At 38.9% G+C, this 22,180-nt stretch overlaps 2 protein-coding genes across 3 annotated transcripts; one reads left to right on the top strand and one right to left on the bottom strand.

Moving 5' to 3' along the window:
• Window positions 1-954: 954 nt before the first annotated feature.
• Window positions 955-4,887, bottom strand: LOC307151134 (uncharacterized protein). The gene is made up of 5 exons (XM_079858983.1): window positions 4,769-4,887; window positions 2,120-2,641; window positions 1,748-1,855; window positions 1,614-1,667; window positions 955-1,338 (listed from the first exon to the last, which is right to left on the bottom strand). The coding sequence occupies exons 2-5, from the start codon at window positions 2,253-2,255 to the stop codon at window positions 1,238-1,240; spliced, it is 399 nt and encodes a 132-aa protein (XP_079715109.1). The 5' UTR covers window positions 2,256-2,641; window positions 4,769-4,887; the 3' UTR covers window positions 955-1,237.
• Window positions 4,888-5,902: 1,015 nt separating this feature from the next.
• Window positions 5,903-22,168, top strand: LOC307151123 (uncharacterized protein). 2 transcript variants are annotated; one of them, XM_079858969.1, is made up of 10 exons: window positions 5,903-6,062; window positions 6,889-6,926; window positions 7,155-7,210; window positions 7,640-7,768; window positions 8,328-8,395; window positions 12,105-12,209; window positions 12,464-12,582; window positions 14,085-14,161; window positions 15,983-16,096; window positions 21,637-22,168. In XM_079858969.1, coding segments are annotated over exons 2-10 (855 nt in total). In that variant the 5' UTR covers window positions 5,903-6,062; window positions 6,889-6,925; the 3' UTR covers window positions 21,823-22,168. The 2 variants fall into 2 exon arrangements, with proteins under 2 accessions (XP_079715095.1, XP_079715096.1); XM_079858970.1 differs by lacking the exon at window positions 7,640-7,768 and having other exon boundaries at window positions 5,922-6,062.
• Window positions 22,169-22,180: the final 12 nt, after the last annotated feature.

Below are 22,180 nucleotides of genomic sequence, written 5' to 3'. Positions count from 1 at the left end.
TTTAAAATTAAATGCTGTATAAATTAAAAGGTTAGGAATCATATTTGTTTCAAGTGTTTTTTTATTGGGGGTGGGGGGCCTCCAACATGAATTTTGCCTAGGGCCTCCTAATGTCTAGAACCGGCTCTGATCGGATTACAAAAGGGATAAACCACCCCTTTCAATCCGATCGAAATTTCATTCGAATCGAGCTCAATCGGATCGATTAAGGTGTTTACATGAAGGTTTTTTAGTCCGATTGAGCCGTCAATCCGATTATAAGTGTCCATGTAAACGCAATGATTCAGAATGTAATCTAACACTGTATTGAACTGTTAACTAAACAACTGAGAAGAAAATGTTCTTAAACTATTTTAAATGACATTTACCACTTTATGAATTAAATGATTTAAAGCAACAGCAGTGAATGCTGGATCTGTGAGAAACACATTAAACTGTAGAACGTATTTTTTTTTCAAGTGTGAACATGTTTAGGAGTTTTGGATTGTATTCAAGAGTGGGCTGCGATATAAAGACCTGAACAGACTTGTTAATGTTAGGTGTTCTCTCTCTCTTCTGTTTTCTGTTACATAAATATTGTCAACATGTTTTAGAAGTATGGCACAAAGGATTATTCTTGAACCAGCATGCAATGCTGCAAGCCAAATGCACCTATTGATATGAATAAAGCAAATCTAAATAGTTGTCAATTTTAAAAAGTAAGTGTTCCTGCTGCCTTAAAATTTTAGGTTTATTCAACTTGAAATGTGAAGTTATACTAAGTGACATCTTGGATATTTGAGTTGATTAAACTTATAATTTTAAGGCAGCACAGACACTTACTTTTTACAGTTAACAACAATTTTACAGTATACTTTATACTCTTAACTGACAATGTTAAAGTAAATTGGAATGAATTAAATGAATTACACAAAAACAGTTTAGAAGGGCAAAGGGAAAATTCGCACAAAATAAAAATATTCAATATTGTTTTAATAACTGTAAAAGAAAGGGCTATGTAGAATTGTTGCATATGAATACATAGAAACATACAGGAAATGCACAGCATGTCAAAACCAGTTCATAAACTATTATAGATTCATTCTTTTTAGGACCATTTTACATTAAGACACTGACTTCAGAAGAGAATGTGAGAGTGAATGTTAATGGTAGTTAATGTTAAAGATATGCCACTTTAACTGATGACAGTATGAATATATATCTGTGGATTATGGGAAGCTGTACTGAAATATAATAATCAAAACTTAGACGGGTCAGTCTGTTGCATCGGAATCATAATTTCCATAGATCGAGTCCTGGGCAGTACTTCATCATCGTCATCTTCATAGGTATACGTTCCTGTGAGAGATAATGTGAAAAAACCCAGAAGATTACTGAGTTTATGCCTGTCTTTCAGTGCCTTTAATAATGTGAAGGATCAATAATTAAAGGTATTTTACACTCATCATAATAAAGTTTATATTTATATCGCCACAAAATGAAGCACAAAACTCATAAAAAAAACCTGATGTTTATAAAAGCTGTAAACATGTTTTATAAAAATGTGTGTAATGCAAAACCACTGATAGAGAAAACCAGCATTTGTGGACTTTAGACTCAGAAGAGAAACTGACTTGTCGACGAATGCCCAGCAGAAGAGCAGAGCGTGGATGTCACTGTATAGGTGGCTGAAATTAAAAGGTCAGTTAGTTTAAGATTATAAATAAATGCTTTTAATAATGACAAATATAGTGTAAATAATGCATACATCCACGGGGTACTGCGTAAATATGATCCTCATGTTCAATGCCGTAGAAACCCAGTGTGCGATTCTTCTTCAGTGTGTCGAAGCGGTAGATAAGTATAGTGTCTTCAACTGTGGAAGAAACATGAGGAACAGCGAACACACACACACACACACACACACACACACACACACACACACACACACACACACACACATCAAATCACATGTTTTCCTCATTAATATAATGTTATTTATTTGCTAACGTCTCAATCTCAGGCTTCTCCGTTAATAAGAGCTGAATCTACATTCAAATACAGATTTTCTTTATTAACATCACAATCTACTTCACATATGTTAGCTAATGCACACAGAAGACTGAAGTGTTGGACTTACGCTGGTCTTCAGGAATGAGTTTTCTCTTTAACTCCTGCACTGTGGTGTTCCTGAACTCCTCTTCTGAATTCGCCACAGAAACTCTTCTTCTCTCCAGTCCCTGTCTCTCGTCTGAAAAAACGACCTGGAAACTCATGTTGAATGTGCTCGAACTTTAACTAGGCTATATTCCCTCAGGATCTAGTAGTAACTGCACTGATGAGCACTGTGATGGATAGTTTCACTTCCTCTGTTTAATCCAACATCAGTCATCGCCCACTTTAGGGAAATGATACAGAAAGAGTTTCTCCATGTGATTCTTAGACTTCCAAAGTATTTGACAGTTTTTGATGTGTGTAGTGTGTGTAGAGTAGTGTGTCACTGAACATGTCAGAACATAACATTAACTGTCTAGTGTAATTTAGATAAAGATAACAAGTGTGTGTGTGTGTGTGTGTGTGTGTGTGTGTGTGTGTGTGTGTGTGTGTGTGTGTGTGTGTGTGTAAATGGGTCCAGCCAGATAAAAGGTCCAATTAAAAATTTCTGCAAGAAAAGGAGAGATAAGTAAAGTTATCTCAATTTTCTAAAAAAAAACATCTCCATTATTCACAATTAAAAAACAAAAACAAACAAAGAGAGAGATCTCCAAAACTCAGAGTTAAACTCAAACATTAGCACGTGGATTTCCAGCTGGGTGAGTTCCTGCATCTATAGGCTCAAGTCTCTTCATGTACGGAAAAACAAACTGTATAATCCCACATGGGGAGATGTGTCTCGGGCCATCAGCCGTACTGCAGTCAGCTCACAATTAACACAAACAATAATCAACATTATATATTTGTATTATGAATATAGGCTAGTGATGACACTGTGGTTTCGTTTCCGTTGTTTAGTGTTATATGCAGTGCACAGAGAGGGGGCGCCATTGAGCTAAACTCATTACTTGAAAATCTCCTTAATAAAACTGTAAATAATCAAAAGTTATTTGTTAAAAACGATACAAATGTATTATATAAATATCAACCGCTCAACCTCCGACATTAAGTCTATAAATAAAATGGATAGAGGAAGCTTTCTGGGGCGCAGAACAGAAAAAAAGACTATATTTTTCAGCACTAAAATGAAAATTCTGTCATCATATACTCACCCTCATGTTGTTTCAAAGCTGTATGAATTTCTTTCTTCTGCTGAACAGAAAGGAAGATATTTAGAAGAATATCAGTAACCAGACAGTTTTTGGGTCCCATTGACTTCCATAGTATATTTTTTTCCTACTATGGAAGTCATTGGGACCCAAAAACTGTCTGGTTACTGATATTCTTCTAAATATCTTCCTTTCTGTTCAGCAGAAGAAAGAAATTCATACAGCTTTGAAACAACATGAGGGTGAGTATATGATGACAGAATTTTCATTTTAAAAGTGAACTTCTCCTTTAACATGGTTGTCTGGCTAAAGTGATTAACTGACACAGATAATCAGGAGAAGGAACACAGGTATCGTTGATCAGGTGCTTTATTGAACAGTAGTGGATCGGACGAACAGGCAAAAATCTTAAATTCAAAATGTATCTTGTCGATAAATAGGCTGTGTTCTGCCTAAATATGGGTCAAATATACCTATAGGCCTATAGCCTATAGAATATATCGCTATTTAAAGGAGAACTTGGCAACTTTTTTAACTTAAAGGAATACTCCACCGTCTTTTCATATTAAACTATGTTATTCCCTAAACTAAGACGAGTTGATACATACCTCTCTCGTCTCAGTGCGTGCACTCAATCGCTCTGGCGCGCGGCGAAACTTTGTTCACTCAGTTCATTCAATACGGGCCAAGCAGAGAAGCTACTAAACACCTCCACGTTTTCCCCATTTAAACACAGTTACTCGCGTAGTGTAACTCGACCTAGGACGGTGACACAAAACAAAACGTTGCGCTTTTCTAAGCGTGTAAAATGGATAACTATATTGTATGGCGGAATACCATAGCAAGTGCTTGTAAGCACTTCGTCTTGGCGGAGTAATATCTTCACCAGAGGGAGCGGGGGCCGGTGAGAGGATTTTTCACGAGTGAAGATATTACTCCGCCAAGTCGAAGTGCTCATAAGCACTTGCTATGGTATTCCGCCATACAATATAGTTATCCATTTTACACGCTTAGAAAAGCGCAACGTTTTGTTTTGTGTCACCGTCCTAGGTCGAGTTACACTACGCGAGTAACTGTGTTTAAATGGGGAAAACGTGGAGGTGTTTAGTAGCTTCTCTGCTTGGCCCGTATTAAATGAACTGAGTGAACAAAGTTTCGCCGCGCGCCAGAGCGATTGAGTGCACGCACTGAGACGAGAGAGGTATGTATCAACTCGTCTTAGTTAAGGGAATAACATAGTTTAATATGAAAAGACGGTGGAGTATTCCTTTAATAAAACTGTCTAGAAATCATTTGGATGGTTAAACAACCTGTTCTGGTGATATTGGTGACTTTCCCAGCTCCCCCCAGCGTTCCCAGGCGGAAAACCAACCTTGCAACTTCTGTACTACCGTCCCGGTAAGATAGAAATTGGAAGTCTCGTGAGAGGCGAGAACGAGAACGAGAGCGAGCGCGAAACACGAATTGCTTTACGGCAATTCAACATAAACACACACGCATGTATGATGTATTACCAGATTACCCACCTCGGTCGACATAGCTCCACACGATACAGTTGGCTTGCTCCGATCACAACAAACGCACATGAGCAGCGGTAGAGAGGGGGAGGAGGCCACCGCAACTGAGTTTTTTACGAATGTGTTGTGAAATATACGCCCCCCCACAGCTGTAGGGGGAGCTCGTGGGGAAAACATGCGACAACAAAAGGGAAAATCAGCGAAGAAGTGACTAGAGCTCGCTAGAGTTGCCGAGTTCTCCTTTAAACTTAGTGTAAATATAGCCACATGGCCACTGCCCACATTTATACCAAGTGATTGTTTTGATCAGCTTATGAATAATGAAATGTTAAATGTATGTTTTTATATCGCGGCAGTTTCTTGCATATTACCTCTGTATAATCTATATAATAGCGCAGTGTTAATGAAGCGCTGCTTTCTTTATGTAATCTATAGGCTCTGCTCTTCCACAAAGAGCGCATATACTTCTACTTCTTCTAAATCTTCAATACAATTAAGAATTTCAACTAAACAGTTAGGCTAAATAATAAATTAAGTAATGTTAAAGTCCAACTGTGGTGTAAATCCAGCTTTTAATGTGTCTATGTGGTGTTTTTAATACGCTTTAAGACATGTGTAAATTCATAATTAAACAGAATTGCTGAGTATTTTCTCCTTAAAACTGCGGTTTTCTTCCAGCTCTTTGTTAACTCTTCTTTTCTCATTTGTATTCTGATGACATTGAACATATTGTTAATACAATTTGTAGTCTGTATACAAAGTTGTACATCATAAACATGTCATCTCTGTGTGTTTTGCAAAATAAATAAATAAATAAAACTACACAAACACTGAAAAAATAACCCCCAAAAATTAATTTGGGAAGAAAACATTACATAAAAAAGTACGTTTTTTTTTTTTTTTTTTTTTTGTGTACACATTAAATTAGCTAAATTTCACCAAAAAGTCTTGATTAACTACTACTTTACAAACATACTTTTTCACCTTACTGCTGTTTTATTTGTAATAATCTATAATATTATTTACAAACATAAATTAATCTTATTTTTTCCCCAGAGTTTTCATTTAAATAATGTAAAATATAGTCCTTCTGTACAGTATAGCGTGTACAGTATAGCGTGTGTCCTGCAGGGGGCGACAGTCACTCGCCGATTCTCATCAATCACTTTCTGCTGAAGAAGAACATCGTCATAATAATAATAATAATAATAGCCTAATCATCAGGTACCAAGATGAACTGATTAATATTAAAACAAGTACAGTTACACTTCTGATTTTACAACCGACATCAAACTTTGACGAGGTAACTTATATTCATATAGTATTTATAAACTGTGTGAAGTAATAATAGGCGTTAATGCAGCCGCTGTAGAAACGTGCACGCGCAATAATCATATAATTATATTAATAACATAATTATCACTTTACTTATATACATCTATACTGATGTATAAGATCAAAAGTTGAATCTGTTAACATTAATGTGAACTAACATGAACATTTTATGAACAAATATTAAATGCTGTAAAAACGTTAGTTGTTAGGAAATGTATTATTACCTAATGTAAAACAATGCAATCTTGTTGTAAAATGTTAGCACATGAATGTACGGTGAATTCATGTAAATATAAGTTATTCAAAAGTGGCAAAATAATATTTTAATGTGTTAAATTCACCGTAGTAACTATAGTTTACAGAATACCACAGATAATTCAGTATAATTGTGTAATCTCTGTATTATCATCCCTCGTCATCAGATAACATAAACGTAAAGAAAAATAGTGAAGCTTCTTACACGATCTGAAGATTATTAATGTATTAGTGTATGACAGTGAACGTATGTTAGAATAAATAGCTGTGAGTAAAGTCAGCTTTATGCTGATGTTGATCTTCAGGATATAATAACTAATAAAAGCATATGTTTCTGATATAACTAATAAAAGCATATGTTTCTGATATAACTAATAAAAGCATATGTTTCTGATATAACTAATAAAAGCATATGTTTCTGATATAACTAATAAAAGCATATGTTTCTGATATAACTAATAAAAGCATATGTTTCTGATATAACTAATAAAAGCATATGTTTCTGATATAACTAATAAAACCCTATGTTTCTCCTCAAGCTGCAGTTTACAGAGCGAGAGGATCCAGATCATCATCAGTGAGTGTCTGAACCCTTCATATCCACATCAGATGAGTTATGAGTGACAGATCAGTGTGTTCCAGTGGCGGACAGGAAGTGATGTGATTGTGAACGTGGCGGACAGGAAGTGATGTGATTGTGAACGTGGCGAACAGGAAGTGATGTGATTGTGAACGTGGCGGACAGGAAGTGATGTGATTGTGAACGTGGCGGACAGGAAGTGATGTGATTGTGAATGTGTTTCAGTGACGTACAGGGAGCTCAGCATCAGACGGATCTATGAGAGATACAGCGGAACAGCTGTAAGAGCACACACACACACACACACACACACATACACAGACACACACACACACACATACACAGACACACACACACACACACACACACACACAGACACAGACACAGACACACACACACACACACACACACACACACACACATACAGACACACACACACACACACACACACACACACACACAGACACAGACACACACACACACACACACACACACATACAGACACACACACACACACACACACACACAGACACAGACACACAGACACACACACACACAGACACACACACACAGACACACACACACACACACACACACACACACACACACACACACACACACACACACACACACACACACACACACACACCTTCTTCTGCTTCAGTAGTGTGTGTTTTAGGCCCCTGATGCTCAGAGATCTTCATTCTCAGGCGCCGTATCGCAGAGTGAGAGTCGTGAGCAAACGCCCCGCTCAGTGTTACAGAGGAGATGCCGGACACACACACACTCATCACAGCGAGAGATCACAGGGACACAGAGACACACTGCTGTACCACAGGGTGAGACACACACACACACACACACACACACACACACACACACACACACACACACACACACTCACACACACACACACTGATATTTATTCTAAGATATTCTAAGTCTCCACGTCAGGAATATTAGATCAGTTAATAAAGCTGCATTATCATCAGCACAAACATCTCATCATTATTACATCAAGACTCATTTACTGGAGAAGAACAACGACTGAAGATATAAAGACTTGTTTACTGAATCAAGAAAGTGAGTTTGTGCTTAAAACTGAATATGGCAGATGTGTGTTCCTGTTTTAAGCACAAACTCACTTTATCTGAAGCATTTTTCAGTAAGCAAGTCTTAATATCTTCAGTCGTTGTTCTCCTCCAGTAAATGTGTGTTGATTTAAGAAAGTTTAGATGTTTGTGCTGGAAAGTGAGACCGAAACACTGATGTGTGTGTGTGTGTGTGTGTGTGTGTGTGTGTGTGTGTGTGTGTGTGTGTGTGTGTGTCTGTCTGTGTGTGTGTGTGTGTGTGTGTGTGTGTGTGTGTGTGTGAGTGTGTGTGTATGTGTGACTGTAGTTTCTCCAGCAGGAGGCGCTGTATTTCTGTAACACACAGCATGAGGATCGACCACATGAACATCTAAGGTGAGACGCACACACACACACACACACACACACACACACACACACACACACACACACACACACACACACACACAGACAGACAGACAGACACACACACACACACCGTTTGACCATCAGTCCATACACTTTAATAATTCATTAATTATGTTTGTAATAATGCTTGTGCAATAGTGTATATGAGCACATCCACTGCATTAAAGTACTTTAACTTGAACACATATTGAAATTAATTTCTCATCAGAAAATAAACCCACAAAACAGCAGGAGAAATAATTGTAGATTTATGATCACAATCTCTGTGCATAAAAACCCCATAAATTCTCATTTCACAGACAGAATATACAGGTGTTCATCAGTGTTATTTTACTATCATCCATATACTATTATAGTTTTTATTAATATTTTTATATATCTGTTTTTATTTTCTGTTTTCATTTTAATTTCAGTTAAAGGTTTGCCATTTCATTTATTTTTTATCGTTTTTAACTTTTATTTCAGTTTTAGTGCTTCAACTTAACGTTAATGAAAATGAGAAATGTTGGCTTGGCAAGTAAGTTTACATTTCTTATATATTTTATTTTATTTCTATTTATCCATATGATTCACTCTCTCATTTACCAGTGCTTTGGGAATCGGTTCGAGAGAATCACTGAGTCATTCAGAATGATTCATTAGCGAATTGGATATATTATATATGTATAATAAATGTATTATTATATGTATAATAAACACACAACACAGTTATTAAACTCCTCTGTGTTCTGTGTGTGTGTGTGTGTGTGTGTGTGTGTGTGTTCGGGTCTGAGTTCAGCAGCGGCTCGTTTACGGCTGATAACAAGTAAATAATAATATTAAAGTGAATTCTGAAAATATAAAAATAAAAACTAATTCACAAATATAAAAAAACTATGATAGTATATAAATATAATCAATTTAAATGAAACTGAAAATATAAAAATAAAACCTTGTTCAAAATATAAAAAAATTAAATAGTATATAAATATAATAAAATTTAAATTAATTCTGAAAATATAAAAATAAAACGCAATTCAAAATATGAATAAAAACTATAATAATATATAAATAACATTAAAATGAATTCTAAAAACATAAAAATAAATCCCAATTGAATATAATGAGTAAGATCGGTAAGAGTGTATAAATATCTCTACCTGTGATGTGTAGAAGGATGATCATCTCACGTCTGCTGGTCTGTCTGGCCAGAGGTCAGAGGTCAGAGGTCAGCGTCCCGTGGCCCGACAGGCTCCAGAGAACTTAAAAGCCCGGCTGAACTCCTAAAACAAACAATCAAATTAGCGGTGGAGGAGAAGCTGAGGGCTTGGCCCGACTTACCCCGCATTAGCCACCGGACACCTTCGTCTCCGCAGAGCTCAGCGGCTTCATCACAGCTCACACACTGATCAAACTGTGTGTGTAGCAGCGCTTTACTCAGCGGCTTCATCACAGCTCACACACTGATCAAACTGTGTGTGTGTAGCAGCGCTTTACTCAGCGGCTTCATCACAGCTCACACACTGATCAAACTGTGTGTGTGTAGCAGCGCTTTACTCAGCGGCTTCATCACAGCTCACACACTGATCAAACTGTGTGTGTGTAGCAGCGCTTTACTCAGCGGCTTCATCACAGCTCACACACTGATCAAACTGTGTGTGTGTAGCAGCGCTTTACTCAGCGGCTTCATCACAGCTCACACACTGATCAAACTGTGTGTGTGTAGCAGCGCTTTACTCAGCGGCTTCATCACAGCTCACACACTGATCAAACTGTGTGTGTGTAGCAGCGCTTTACTCAGCGGCTTCATCACAGCTCACACACTGATCAAACTGTGTGTGTGTAGCAGCGCTTTACTCAGCGGCTTCATCACAGCTCACACACTGATCAAACTGTGTGTGTAGCAGCGCTTTACTCAGCGGCTTCATCACAGCTCACACACTGATCAAACTGTGTGTGTGTAGCAGCGCTTTACTCAGCGGCTTCATCACAGCACACACACTGATCAAACTGTGTGTGTGTAGCAGCGCTTTACTCAGCGGCTTCATCACAGCTCACACACTGATCAAACTGTGTGTGTGTAGCAGCGCTTTACTCAGCGGCTTCATCACAGCTCACACACTGATCAAACTGTGTGTGTGTAGCAGCGCTTTACTCAGCGGCTTCATCACAGCACACACACTGATCAAACTGTGTGTGTGTAGCAGCGCTTTACTCAGCGGCTTCATCACAGCTCACACACTGATCAAACTGTGTGTGTGTAGCAGCGCTTTACTCAGCGGCTTCATCACAGCTCACACACTGATCAAACTGTGTGTGTGTAGCAGCGCTTTACTCAGCGGCTTCATCACAGCTCACACACTGATCAAACTGTGTGTGTGTAGCAGCGCTTTACTCAGCGGCTTCATCACAGCTCACACACTGATCAAACTGTGTGTGTGTAGCAGCGCTTTACTCAGCGGCTTCATCACAGCTCACACACTGATCAAACTGTGTGTGTGTAGCAGCGCTTTACTCAGCGGCTTCATCACAGCTCACACACTGATCAAACTGTGTGTGTGTAGCAGCGCTTTACTCAGCGGCTTCATCACAGCTCACACACTGATCAAACTGTGTGTGTGTAGCAGCGCTTTACTCAGCGGCTTCATCACAGCTCACACACTGATCAAACTGTGTGTGTGTAGCAGCGCTTTACTCAGCGGCTTCATCACAGCTCACACACTGATCAAACTGTGTGTGTGTAGCAGCGCTTTACTCAGCGGCTTCATCACAGCTCACACACTGATCAAACTGTGTGTGTGTAGCAGCGCTTTACTCAGCGGCTTCATCACAGCTCACACACTGATCAAACTGTGTGTGTGTAGCAGCGCTTTACTCAGCGGCTTCATCACAGCTCACACACTGATCAAACTGTGTGTGTGTAGCAGCGCTTTACTCAGCGGCTTCATCACAGCTCACACACTGATCAAACTGTGTGTGTAGCAGCGCTTTACTCAGCGGCTTCATCACAGCTCACACACTGATCAAACTGTGTGTGTGTAGCAGCGCTTTACTCAGCGGCTTCATCACAGCTCACACACTGATCAAACTGTGTGTGTGTAGCAGCGCTTTACTCAGCGGCTTCATCACAGCACACACACTGATCAAACTGTGTGTGTGTAGCAGCGCTTTACTCAGCGGCTTCATCACAGCTCACACACTGATCAAACTGTGTGTGTGTAGCAGCGCTTTACTCAGCGGCTTCATCACAGCTCACACACTGATTAAAGTGTGTGTGTTTCCTTCAGGATCAGCACTGGTCCAAACACTTGTAATGAATCGCACAGAAGCGCTTACAGTTTTCCCTCATCAAACCAGTCATAATGCAGAATTATATATTATATACATTTTTCTTATTTTATGTTTATTAGATTATGTAAAAAAAAAAAAAAAAAAAAAAAAAAAACATATATATATATATAATTATTATTTTTATTATTTTATTTTTACATTAATTTTGTTTTTACCTTTTAATTACATTTTGATCCACAGTACAGTTGTTTTATATTCGGGGCCTCACGTGTGTTCGAGTGTTTGCTTATTTGAAAGCTAAATAAAGATTTATTTTTAAAAAATAAGTAAATGACCTGTTAATATCTGACTCTCTTAATGAGCTCTTTAAAAACATAAACTAGATTATTTTCATGTCTGTATGCAGGAGTGGCGGTGCAGTGACCTCTCAGCCTGGGGTCAGAGGTCAAAGGTTACCCTGTTCTCCAGGAGAGGACGCACTGCTACAGGCCATCATGATCCTGGACCGAGAGTGAGCAGCACACACACACACACACACACACACACACCAGGAAAACTCATGTGAATGTGAAGAATTAGGCGTAGTGATTAAGATCATTATTAATTAATGATCTGCATATATTCATGTTGGTTGTGTTCTGTTTAGCTGCTCTTATCCATGCTAGGCTGCCCAGAACAGAACCAGCCCGCCAGTCCAAACTGTATGCTAATTGTCAATCGTATTTGATGATAGTGGTGCTGACAGAACTGTTGATGTGTGATCAGGGCTGATGGTGATGGTGTCAGATCCAGATCCAGATTCAGATCCAGGTTCAGATCCAGATCGCCCCGAGTCCCCAAACACCAGCAGAACATCAGCGCCACTCGCCCCGAGAACCAGCCAGGTCAGCTGATAACTCACCCGTCACTACATTATAATCCTCTTCCCTAGTCTTCACAGATTTAATGACTCAGATCCTCTCATTTCTTCAGCTTTCTGTCGCCTGCCTTTCTATCACAACACCTGATGCTAGGAAGTTTATAAATCCCTCTCCAGATCAAGGTTATCATCATTCACTAAATAAAATTAAACAAATATTTTATTTCAATTAATTGCAGAGGCATATATTGTAGTTTAATTTGTTTAATTAATAACAAAAAATAAATAAATAAAAATGTTCATATAGATTCACACACAACTTAAACCACAGTATCTGGACACGTTTACGATTCGTAGAATATCTGGGCTTCAGTTCTTCAGGTTAGCTGGTTTAATTGGACGCGTCCAGTAACAGGACGTCCCAGTTAAGGGTCTTTTTTTAGCCTGTGAACTTTAAAGTCGTTATTTATTTGGTGTTAAGAGGGTCGGCTCACAACAGGCCTGTGTTTTGTTCCCATCATCATCATCACTCATACAGGAGGAATGTGTCGCCTCACTTTTACAGACACAATAAAACCTGAGCCAACAGAAGCCGTTTCTTCTGTCCCGACGCTCATTAACGCACACATGAAAGCAGGGAATGTCCACAGACGTCGGGATTGTGCTGGGATGCAGGTCCGGATCAAGCAAAACATCATGTTAGCATGTGGAGATGTATATATATATATACAAATATACCAATTAAATTACTACAAATATTACACAGAGTAGAGGTTACCTGAGCATTTAGGCTTACAAATAAAAGTTATGTAATTAATAATGTACTCATTATTACAGTGGAAAAAAAACAAAACAAATTTTATTTAATTTTTTTTTTCTACCTAATTGAACTCTTTAAATAGTTTCTAACAGATAATATTTCAAATATGCTTTAAATGTATATAAATTTGAATCTTTACTATTAAGAATGTGCACCTTTCCTACTAAAATAATACTTAAAATAATAAAACTTAAAATTAATTCAAAAGTTTTGATCATCCCAAATTATCGAATAAATATTCAGTGGTAGTTTAATGTGTTTCATGACTTTAATATTTGATATTTTTGAATTATTTGATCTACAATAATCACTGCTTCCAAACAGGTTTCCCAAACGCTCCCCGTCTTCCAGCGCTCAGCTTGAGTCAGAAGCAAGACTCTATAATTCCATTCTATTCAATCAAATTAAAACGTAAATAAAAAACAGGAATAAACATAATGCTTTTCAGTTGCACCTGTAAAACCCTGGAATCGGATTGAACTTTCTTTGCGCCGTCACGGAGAGAAACATCTCAAACTCAGGAACGCAAACATAAACACGCTTCTCCGACGCGGATGATGTTCGACAATTCATTTATACAAGGATGGCTCTGATGTTGTTTATGACGGATTCTTTTTTCTTTTCTGCTCAGTTAGACATTTAAAGATTTGGAGTTTTAAGAGCAACTGTTTCTCCTGATGTTCTTCACTGTCTCTCTGTGACTGCAGAGAAACTCGGGCCATCCGGTGATCTCCCTGGAGGATCCAAAGAAGATTCTCCACACGCGTCGGTATCGGCCAGCAAGGTATCGATCGCTTCTGCTCAAACATACCTATCAAAAATCACAGCCAATCAGAAGAGCGTGTGGGCGGAGTCTCTCTGCAAGCGCACTGCACTCACAACCAAATCAATCACAAATCACAGCCAATCAGAAGAGCGTGTGGGCGGAGACTCTCTGCAAGCGCACTGCACTCACAACCAAATCAATCACAAATCACAGCCAATCAGAAGAGCGTGTGGGCGGAGTCTCTCTGCAAGCGCACTGCACTCACAACCAAATCAATCACAAATCACAGCCAATCAGAAGACCGTGTGGGCGGAGTCTCTCTGCAAGCGCACTGCACTCACAACCAAATCATTCACAAATCACAGCCAATCAGAAGAGCGTGTGGGCGGAGTCTCTCTGCAAGCGCACTGCACTCACAACCAAATCAATCACAAATCACAGCCAATCAGAAGACCGTGTGGGCGGAGTCTCTCTGCAAGCGCACTGCACTCACAACCAAATCAATCCAAAATCACAGCCAATCAGAAGAGTGTGTGGGCGGAGTCTCTCTGCAAGCGCACTGCACTCACAACCAAATCAATCCAAAATCACAGCCAATCAGAAGAGTGTGTGGGCGGAGACTCTCTGCAAGCGCACTGCACTCACAACCAAATCAATCACAAATCACAGCCAATCAGAAGAGTGTGTGGGCGGAGTCTCTCTGCAAGCGCACTGCACTCACAACCAAATCATTCACAAATCACAGCCAATCAGAAGAGCGTGTGGGCGGAGTCTCTCTGCAAGCTCACTGCACTCACAACCAAATCAATCACAAATCACAGCCAATCAGAAGACCGTGTGGGCGGAGTCTCTCTGCAAGCGCACTGCACTCACAACCAAATCAATCACAAATCACAGCCAATCAGAAGAGTGTGTGGGCGGAGACTCTCTGCAAGCGCACTGCACTCACAACCAAGTCAATAAAAAATCACAGCCAATCAGAAGAGTGTGTGGGCGGAGACTCTCTGTAGTCGCAACCAAATCAATCCAAAATCACAGCCAATCAGAAGAGTGTGTGGGCGGAGACTCTCTGTAGTCGCAACCAAATCAATCCAAAATCACAGCCAATCAGAAGAGTGTGTGGGCGGAGACTCTCAGCAGACGCACTGCACTCACAACCAAATGCATAAGTACATAACGACATTCATACATATTACACCATTTTAACATTATTAAAATACATACTGAGTGACTGAAACAATCTTTGCCATAGAATACACTCGTTTGTTCACAGTTTGTTATAAACCTTCATGTGCTGGTGCTTCTAACAAACTAGAAACCATCACACTGATCTGAAGAACCTGTGATGTGGCGTTACACAACCCAAGAACCCTAACAGAGAAAAACTGATTCTTGATAAGCTCAGAAATCAATAATAAATGCTCAGAGGGAGGCAATCTCCATTTCCACCTGTACAATTTTCCTGCCATTTTGAATTTTCCAAAATACGTACTTTTTCAAACTCCGCCTAGGTCGAGGGTCCGATCTACCCCAAAACTGGCACACATCAGCCAAGAACAGTGCTGGCAGAAAGCCATCAAAAGAATTTTGATTAGTCAAAGCATTGCATAGTTATACACTAATTAAGGATGCACATTTTTACGAGTTGACATATAGCTGCTAAACGCAATGTCTAAGCTGAACCAAACTTGAAGCACAAAGTAAGATATTTGTACTGGAAAAAAAGAGACAAAAATACTGACGAAGAACATCATTTTCTCATTAAACATCCTCGAAGCCACAGAACAGCTGTTTATCAGAGTTTAGCATGTTCAGTGGAATAAATCTCCTGTGTTGCAGATATTTTTCTCCGACCTGGATGTGATTCCCGGTTTGGGCGGAGACCCGGAGGAGCCGACAGTGGAAGAACAGTGCGCTCAGGCCATCAAAAACAGAGCTCAGGACATCGAGAAGGTGCGTTCGCCATGGTTTATATGATTTCCTCACTTCCCTTTTGAGTTTCGAAGACAGTGAGCTACAGTCAAACCACAATATATTCAGACACCTTCAACATTTCTCACATTATCAGTTTATTCGCTGTAGTTTAGAAAAGGGTAATAAAATATGAGCAGAACTCAGTGGATATTTGACTGGTTTTGTCCGTCCTTCTGTTAGACTGTCTCACACATGAATTATGTTGAATATCTGTCAGCTGTTAAATTTAACTACACAATTAGATAATACCAGTTTAGCTCAACCAGTGACCAAGCAATGCTTCATTTTGTTCAGTCTGTGTGTAAAAAGAGCATTAGCAATTAAAGAAAACACACTTCAGCAAAACATGATCAGGTCAAAGTGTCCCAATCATTGTTGTATTATAAATGTCACTGGTAGTCACTGTATGAAGAATATTTTGAGTATAATATGTCACAGTTTACTTTATTTTGCTCTCCTCACTTACATAAATGAACTATAGTGTCCTGATCACACTAGTAAAACGATATCTGGTGTCTGAATAATGTTTGGTTAGACTGTACAACACACCACATCTCGTGAGCTGGGAATGATTGTGCTCAGACTCCATCCATCACTCCAGTCGTCCTCAACGACACACATCCACCCGGCCCTATTAGACCCTCAGTGATAAAATGCCTCCTAATATTCCCTAATGTGTTCCAGCCCTCGAATAATTGCCCCCCGCTCAGTGATTGCGACAGACCTCCGCTTGTTGGGAGTGTGTGTTTGAGCACGACGCTTCACTTGCTGCCACAGTTGTGTGTTTTATTTGTACTGTGTCACAGACCATTGCTTTCCCAGTGTGTTGTACAGTTGGGTCTCCTGTTTGTGTGGTCCTGTTATCAGACCTCCACATCACGTCTTTCTCTCTCTCCGATTGAAACAACGCAAACCCTTCCACGCCAAACAAAAGCACACCGGGGTCAAACCTTTCCTCCCTTTAACAAACCTTCCCAGCATGCACTGGTAAATATCACCACTATAAATACAGATCCTCTCTGGGGTGGAGAACTTCCTCTGTACGTCGCAAACACAAGCTTTTGTTTTCTTTTTTATGTCATTGTTTTATTATAATTACTTGTGGCTTTACTCTGGGGTTTACAAGATCCTGTAATGCCTGTGATGATTGTAATTTAAGTTGAGTGTTTATTATCGCTGGTGATTCAGCTGTTCTGAAGAGACAGAGAATGACGTAATTCGGGTGAAAATACAATCAATGTCACACAGTGGAGGAGAGAGAGCTGTGGAAACATGATGTACTAGTCCAGATGACAGTGAAACACTGAAACGTCAGGGTCACGTACAGTCAAACCAAACTTTATTCAGACACCTTCAACATGTACACTTCCAGTCGAAAGTTTGGGATCGGTAAGAGTTTTAATGTTTTTAAAAGAAGTCTCTCCTGCTCACCAAGGCTGTGTTTATTTGATCGAAAATACAAAAAAAGAAACAGTAATATTGTTAAATATCATGACAATTTAAAATGACTGTTTTCTATTTAAATTTTTATGCTGAAATGTAATTTATTCCTGTGATCAAAGCTGAATGTTCAGCATCATTATTCCAGTCTTCAGTGTCACATGATCCTTCACAAATCACTCTAATATGATGATTTGATGCTCAAGAAACATTTATGACTATTATCAATGTTGAACACAGTTGTGTACAATTTTTTTTCAGGATTCTTTGATGAATAGAAAGAAAATAAATTTGAAATAGAGTCTTTACTGTAACTTTTGATCAATTTAATGCATTCTTGATGAATAAAATTATTGATTTATTTCATTTATTTCCCCCCAAAAATAAAATAATAAATTCATACCGACCCCAAACTTATGAACAGTAGTGTTTCATTTTACAGAAGATTTCTATTTCAGATAAATGCTGTTCTTTTCAACTTTCTATTCATCAAAGAATCCTGAAATAAAAATGTAAATAACTGTTTTCAACACTGATAATAATAATAAATGTTTCTTGCTCATCAAATCATCATATTAGAGTGATTTCTGAAGGATCATGTGACACTGAAGACTGGAGTAATGATGCTGAACATTCAGCTTTGATCACAGGAATAAATTACACTTTACTGTATATTCACTTAGAAAACAGATGATTTACATTGGAAAAATATATTTTTAGTTTTTTTTTAATCAAATAAACACAGTCTTGGTGAGCAGAACCACCAAGTTTTTTCTTTTAAAAACATTAAAAATCTTACCGATCCCAAACCTTTGACTGATAATTGTACATGTGCCAATCACTGATTCTAAGAGCTCTGACAGCAGACGAGCTCCAGGACACACACACACACACACTTGTTTGCCAGCGAGACATGAAACCTCCCGACGCTCTTTGAGCTCCTGAGAAACTCAGCAGGATTCGGCGCTTTGAATGCGGTCATGCGCCAGAACACCGAAACCCGCTGGATTTGCGTTGGGATCTGGGAGGTGTAATAACTCTTCAGACATCACCACAGGCTCCCAGAACAACGTCCTCTAATCGAGTCTGAAGCCGTAACTGGCAGACGGGTGGAAACCTGCTCATTACGTGCTTGTGGGAATCTCCAGCGTTTAACCAAGTTGAGACAAGTAACTACACGTTCCCTTAGGTTAGTGAGAGATGTTTGCTTAGGTAGCTAAATCGTTAAAGAGGACCTATTCTATTCATATATAGCATACCATTATCAAGCAGAATAATGCTCTGTTCAAGCCTTGAATATTCAAGCTAAAAATGACCGCATTCACTTTTACATTAAAATTTAAGATAATTGGTCTCAAACCCTGAATATCTTTGGTTTTCCGGTCATGTCTTCTCTTTCTCAGGCGTTTTGTTCTTCTTGGCTCATCTTTGAGTGAGCCCAGAACTCCTCCAATCTCTGCGCTGTTTTTAAACTGGACCCGAGCGCCTGAACGCTGTGGATAAGAGGAACCAGACCTCGTCCACTTCAGTAATCTGAGCGCTTCTGCTTTTCCTCTGGCGTTCAGATTAACCAGCGACAGAGTCCTCAACCTAAATGCTGAATAAATGGCCATTTCCGGTCCTGAGCGGCTCTGATTAGACTTAACCTTTGAACCTAAACCTCTATCTTAGAAGGGTTTGTGTACCAGAGCAGGTTTATGTTTATCCTCCTTACTTCCTTTTCTCTTGTTTATTTCCATCCATAGTTTTGTGTTCAAATAGACAGATTCTCTCTCTCTCTCTCGGAATTATCATTAAAAACTGGGGTTGAATTTCCAGCAAAAATAACCAGTCACGCTGTCCAGCCCTTCCCCTGATGCTCCTGAATAAACGTGAACATTTCTCCGGTTTATATTGTTTCTCTGAGGGAATATCCTTGACTGGCTGGAGCTCAGATGTCAGAAGAGCTCCAGGGTGATTGTGTGGAATTATTCATCTCTAGACCCAAAAGCTCTTGATTATAAAGCGGTTTCTGAGATGTGGCTCAAATCTGCGGATGCTTTATGATGTTGGTCAAAGAGGATTAACCCATCAGACCTTGTAATTTTATGCTTTTCTCATGCTCCCTTACAATGAAGCGCTCATACTATTTTTCTGTTAAAAGATGATTTCACATTCAATATAAGTTCAGCTCCATCAACAGCATTTGTGTCAGAACATAATTAGCACTCAGCCCTTCGTTTTCTCTTTTATTTGATATTTTTAGTCTTAATTGCTCTTTTAGTGGTGGGACTACACTGCAAAAAAATGATATTTTTGCCTTGTATCTTGATTTAAGAATGTTCAGATATTTCTCCTGGAAAACATTTACTGGAGAGGAAGCAAAATGACTGAAGACATGAGGGAAAAATCATCAGAAAGTAGCAAGTTTAAACTTAAAATATGAACAGACATATGAACTTAATTCAAAGGGAAAACAAGTTTATCTCTCTGACTCCATTGGCAGATATCTGTTATTGCACAAACTCCGAAACAAGACTTAAAATCTTCAGTCATTTTGCTTCTCCAGTAAATTTAGCTTGATGAATGTTTAGATTTGTGCTGGAAAACGAGACAAAAATACTAAGAAAACATGTTTTTTTTTGGTTTGTTTTTTGTAGTGTACTTCTGGTGAACTTCTGGTATTGTAATTCCAACCCTGAGAAAATGTAACTATTTTACAAGGTGGTGATTTCATATGAATTTAAATTATGCGAATATGCAAAAATGTAAGATTTTTTGGGGAAAAAAGCATGAATCTCCACCCCTAAACCTAACTGCTAATGGGGCGTGAGCAGATCATACAATTTGTACAAAAATGAGATTGTATGAAATCATCAAAAAAAAATTTTTTTTTTTAATTTAACCTTTATTTAACCAGGAAAGTCCCATTGAGGTTAAAAACCTCTTTTTCAAAGGAGTCCTGGCCAAGAGGCAGCAAAAAACATAGTCAATTACATTTATAAAAGTTATACAATACAAATAATTGAAAACATTTGCAATTAAAAGTGCAAATCATTTGCAAATCTAAAGTGGCCACCAGTTCGCCAAAGCGTAAAATTCCGCAAGATTTTGTTGGCGATTTCCGTGAATGGAGTTTACTAATATAACAGTGTTTAATAGATGGTTGTGGGTAAGTTCATCAAGAAGATGAAGTATGGTATCTAACTTTACACAGACAAGCAAGTGATTCTGAACAATATTCACATATTTAAATCAAGAGATGAATCAAAGTTGATAGAGCTAAACCGAAACGTTCCTTTAAAACCTGAAAGGATGTGTTAATGTGCATGTATGTGCATGAACTCCAGACCTTTCCTACAGCACAGATCAAATAAAAGCCGATCGCACCTTGTCCGCTGGTCTTGGACGTCACACTCGGGACATGTGCAGGGCATAATAAACCTTTTAAGCACCATTTTTGCACGTCTTTAAACTCAGGCAGAATTTGTTGGCCTTTAAAGTCTGGTGTGAAATAACTTTGCAGTTCTGACTAGCTTCAACACTTCTTCTGCCTTTAGGTCTCCATGCAAACACACTGTCACACACCTGTTCCTGGACATTTTCCCATAGTCTCTGGCCTCCAAACGCACGGCTGTTAAGTTTACAGCCAAATGACTTACTCGCCGGAGGTCAAAGTGTCGTATAGTACACAGAGAGACTGCTTTGTCAAGCTCTTAAGAAGCAATGCTCATGTAAGAGAAACCAGAGAGAGAGACACGTCATCTCCTGCCAACAAACAGTTTGTCCTGTTTATCATTTTCATAGATCAGCTAAATTCGCATTAAATAGACTTGCACAGAACAAGCAACCAATGAATTTCCCAGAAAGCTCCCTAAATTTCCCACATTTGAATTCACCTACAAAAAATGTCACCATATTTAATCTACTCCAAAGAATCCCACTGATTTTCAACCACAATCAGCTTTGAAAATATCGCAGAAATGACTCCAGACCCGACTAAAACTCCAGACAAGTAATGAACTGATTTATCGTTTTTGAAGTACCTCACTTTGTGTTAAGAGCTCAGATGAGTCCAACAGCTGTTCGTCTTTTCCCAGTTGTACAAACAGGACTGCGAGACTTTGGGAATGGTGGTGAAGATGCTTGTGTCCAAGGACCCGACTCTGGAACAGAAGCTCCTGACAGCGCTGAAACAGAACCTGGTGGACATCAGGGAGAAATGCTTGGAAAACCTCAGCCAGTTCATCTCTGAGGTGAATGCACTGCTCAAACCAAATCCATAACCTGATAAACACAAGTGCTTTATCACGCTCCCTCAACTCAGATAAACACGCTACATGCTAGTAGTGTTTGTCTGGTTTTTACCACCCTAGTTGAAATGTTATTCAGCACAGCTACATGTCTTAAGCTTTTAATTAATAGTTCACGTTCACCTTTTAATGTGTAACTATAGTTAACATGTTTTTATTGTATTAAACTATCCACATGCTGATTTCCAAATACTGCTCATACTTGTTTGGCATTTTAGTTCTACTTCTCATGTTTTCATCTCCATTAAAAATGTTGCAGTTTTGCTGTTACTTGATATAGTTTTGAAAAGAATGTTTGCAATTAAAGAGTTGTTATTTCCTCAGTGTTTGT

The sequence above is a fragment of the Squalius cephalus genome (genome assembly GCF_949319135.1).
Source record: "Squalius cephalus genome assembly, chromosome: 23".
Classification (NCBI taxonomy): domain Eukaryota; kingdom Metazoa; phylum Chordata; class Actinopteri; order Cypriniformes; family Leuciscidae; genus Squalius; species Squalius cephalus.
This window is presented reverse-complemented; position numbering and strand designations above follow the sequence as displayed.